Source organism: Phalaenopsis equestris, unplaced genomic scaffold (assembly GCF_001263595.1).
Source record: "Phalaenopsis equestris unplaced genomic scaffold, ASM126359v1 Scaffold000840, whole genome shotgun sequence".
NCBI classification, from domain to species: domain Eukaryota; kingdom Viridiplantae; phylum Streptophyta; class Magnoliopsida; order Asparagales; family Orchidaceae; genus Phalaenopsis; species Phalaenopsis equestris.
In genome coordinates, this window is record NW_018165280.1 from 3,894,235 (window position 1) to 3,898,167 (window position 3,933).

Below are 3,933 nucleotides of genomic sequence, written 5' to 3' on the forward strand. Positions count from 1 at the left end.
TGTTGTTGATGGCTGCAGTAGTGACAGTTGGCCATATGGGGCATCGTTGAAAGCTGAAATAGTAGTAGTTGGCCACAAATATCGTAGTTGATTGTTATAAAGGTAGCAATTGACCACAAATTTGTTGTCGGTGGCTGAATCCCTTCTCTCAGGGTAGGGAGAACAAGGTTATAATTTTATACTAGAAAAAACACTGTCTTTCTACTACAAAAAAAAAGTTTAGAAACAACAATTGTTGTCTGATTACAATGGTCGTAAGAAGTTGTCGTTGACAATTGGTGATCGGCGGCGACAGACGGCGACAACTGAGTAATGGAAACAATGTTCGATTGGCAGTGGTCAACGGTAATTAGTAGCTACGAATTTCAGTGGTTATCATCGAGTTCTCGCTTTCGAATTCCTCCTATTCTTCACTTTCCTCTTAAGTGAAGTGAATGAGTCTATTTATAATTTTTTAAGGAAAGGATTTTAGTCTTTTGGTGTAGAACTTTTCTAAGCACCTGGTTCTTGTTGATCTTCCTTGATAATTGAGAATTTTTTTTAATAATTCAAGTGTCTTAATTACGTCAGAATTCAACTATCTTAGGCTCGTCGGATTTTTCTTGTCAAGTTGCTAGTTAGATATGACTATAAATATATAAAATTTGAATTTCATTTAACTTTTCAATTGACCATGCAAATCCTTCATTTGTGCTTCAATGTCTTGATGGGGACTCGTTGAAGCCTAATTGAACCAATTTTAATATCATTAAGTTTGTCTTGTCAATACAATCAGTGTAATCATAAACTCGCTGAGATCGAAGTCTAAATACTCTTAAATTTGAGTTTGAAAGAATCCTTATCAAAAATACAAAAAGATTCATGCTGGCAAAAAAAAATTGTTGATGAAACATCAATGATAGTGATATTTTTTAATGTGATATTAAAAATTTGAACAATATGAATATTTAGATAAATACATAATAATTGTGTGGTATTTACATAAATTCTCGAGATTTTTTATGAAACTGTTTGAAAAATTTGTCAAATTAAAATAAATTGAAAATATCAATAAATTTTACCGAAGCTGACCTAAAATTATTAAAATTAGTATTGTTTCGTGTGCTACTATGTATCGAATTGACGCTACAATTAAATTAGCGGCGCAGAACCTTTTCGGTAGCCGTCTGCGTTTACTTCTTCAACGGTCCAGATCGACCCAACGTAGAAAACCAAATCCGACGATCAAAAGCAATCTAATCTGTGCGACAACCTATCCGCACAAAAACCTCCCTGCGACCAAGCCCCAGTCCTCACTAGCCAAAACCAAAACAATCTCAACCAAATCCCTCACCCTAACCCTAATAAGAAACCAAATCCCAAAGAACCCAAACCCCAACCCCGCACCACAACCATGCCTTCCGCCGGAGAGGACGATACCGCCGCAGGCGACGACGAAGTCACCGATAGCGAGGAAATGATCGGCATCAGCGACCACATCCATCGGCAAATCGCCAATACAAGCGGAGGAGAGGAATCCCGGCGGATGTTTCAGAAGCTGTGGACTCACGCAGACGAGATGAAGGTTTTGCAGGGGTTCTTGGAGTTTACGTCGAAGAGGGGAACGACGCACGCTAACTACCAGCACGACACGGGGCCCTTCTTCAACGAGATTCGGCCTCGGCTACAGTTCGATTTCAATAAGAACCAGATCGCGGAGAAGCTACGCCGTCTCAAAAAGAAGTACCGCAACGCTGCCGCCAAGATCGGATCGGGCCGGGGGTTCGTTTTCAAGAGCCCTCACGATCGAGCTACCTACGAGATTTCACGTAAGATCTGGAGCACTAAGATCTGGAGCACCACCACGTTTTACCGCAAACCGAAGAACCGGTCAAACCAGGAAGATCGGAGCGGCGGCGTTGGTGGATCGGAGGTAACAAATTTTCCGGCGGCTTTGGACTGTTTCGCGTCAGCTTCTCCGCCTTCGTTGGCTGAGGAGATAGGACCTGTGCCGCCGCCTAGTAAAACTGAGGATGTAGCGGCGGCGGCGGCGGGGCAAAGTGTGGAGGAGGAGGCAGTGAGGATCTGCCTTGCGCCAGTGTTCAAGGAGCTGGTGCAGTTCGCCGTGGCTGGAGCTACTACGGCACCTCCGATTGCGTTGGCGGTGGAGGGGGATGAGAGGTGGCGGCAACAGCGGATTATGGAGCTTGAGCTTTATTTGAAGAGGATGGAGCTTGTGGAGGAATGGGTGAGGTCTAGTTTGGAGAAGCTTAGGTCGTTGGGAAGCTGAACCATTCGGAAGCTCGTCGTCCTCTTCGACGGTTGTAGGACGAAATGGTTTGGAGGGTGGATTTTTCTTCAAGTTAAAAAAAGGTGAGGTCTTTTGTAGTCTCGTCTTAATTTACTCGATCTTTTTGTCTTTTAAATGCGCGAAGATGCGAAATATTTCTTTAAACTGGGAATTTGTGGAAGAAACGGGAGGGATATGTAAATAGGTAAATATTTTATAAAATAAAAAAAACGTTTCCTCCTGTTATGATGCCTGTAAAGTTCTTATTTTTTGTTCAACATTTTGTCCCTTTGATTCACGACATCAGTTATGAAGCAAAAGTTTTAAAAGCGATATCTTTAATGATTTTTTATAATAATAATAAGAAAAAAAAAAAGAAATTAGGCCACATCAAATAATGTATAAAAACATTGACAACTGCATACATTACCTTCTAAAGTTAGATCCACACGATACGAAAGACATGTAGTATCAAGTACCTCAAATTCATGCTTGTTAATACAAGTTGGCACCAGAAGTCTACGGGCCTCGCGTCTAAATCTTTGTAACATTTGTTGAGGATTTGGAACAAATGAGGATTCATTCATAGAAGTAAGCTCAACAATAACATTTGTTTCATCAATAGTGCCACTATATTATAATATATTGAAAAAATTAATGCTTGGATTGGAAGCCATCTAGCCCATTTAAGTGCCATGTTGAAGCATTCTAATGCATTAGTAATTCTTGTTCCATGCCTGAATCTGTCATAATGCAATAAAGTCTATTTGGATACATATCTATCAGTAAGTCATGCAGGTACATCTGGCTTAACATTTTGTATATCTATCATGTATTGATTGAATACATGAAACTCATCAGTATTCTCCATTGGGTACATCTTCTGACAATGGAATCACAATCCAAGATGCCCATAATTCTTATGTTTTTTTTTTTTTTTTGTTAAATTTACTTGTAAATGTTGTAGATAGTAACGATGAGTTGTTTGGGGAAAAAATTCCCTGCAACCCAAAGCAAACCAGAATAATTTTCTAAAATTATGCATAAATCTGCTCTACCGCATACTATTAGAATTATGTTGCGCAAATATTGTAGGAACCAAATTTATGATTCATTACTCAGATTCTACAACAGCAAAAACTAAAAGAAAAATACCATTGTTGACATCTATTTCAACTATAGCCAACAATGTGCATCTATATTTTCCTATGATAAAATTTTCATCCAAGTTTAGAACATGTTTGGAATGTGACCAACCAGATATTGACGATCCGAATGCCCAAAAAATACGTTTAAACCTATTAGATTGGCAAACTTAAATTTTATACATAGTGCCCTTCATAGCATAATAGATGGCCTCCATTAACCTGCATAACGATCTATAAGGCTCTTCCCAACTTCCAAATATGAATTTGGTGGTTTTTCTCCTGAAGAATTATTCCATCAGTACTACGCACCTTAAGGAAGGTGCGTAGCCAATAAAACTGCGCCAGCTGTAAACTACGGTCCCACCTTTTTTTAGGGGTATTCGCGACCCGGGCCTGGCCCAAAACCCGAATTCTGAAAAAAATCCCGCCATAATAAAATGATTTCGCGCCAGTTGCTGTTCTATTCGAAGGGGGTGAAGAAATATTTTCGCTGGTTTTTTTGACACCTTCGTTCAT

General features: G+C 39.6%; 1 protein-coding gene across 1 annotated transcript; it reads left to right on the top strand.

Annotated features, from left to right (window-relative positions):
* The first annotated feature begins 1,193 nt into the window (after window positions 1-1,193).
* LOC110031573 (probable transcription factor At3g04930) lies at window positions 1,194-2,565 on the top strand. Its single transcript, XM_020734821.1, has one exon. The coding sequence runs from the start codon at window positions 1,394-1,396 to the stop codon at window positions 2,267-2,269; it is 876 nt and encodes a 291-aa protein (XP_020590480.1). The 5' UTR covers window positions 1,194-1,393; the 3' UTR covers window positions 2,270-2,565.
* The last annotated feature ends 1,368 nt before the right edge of the window (window positions 2,566-3,933 follow it).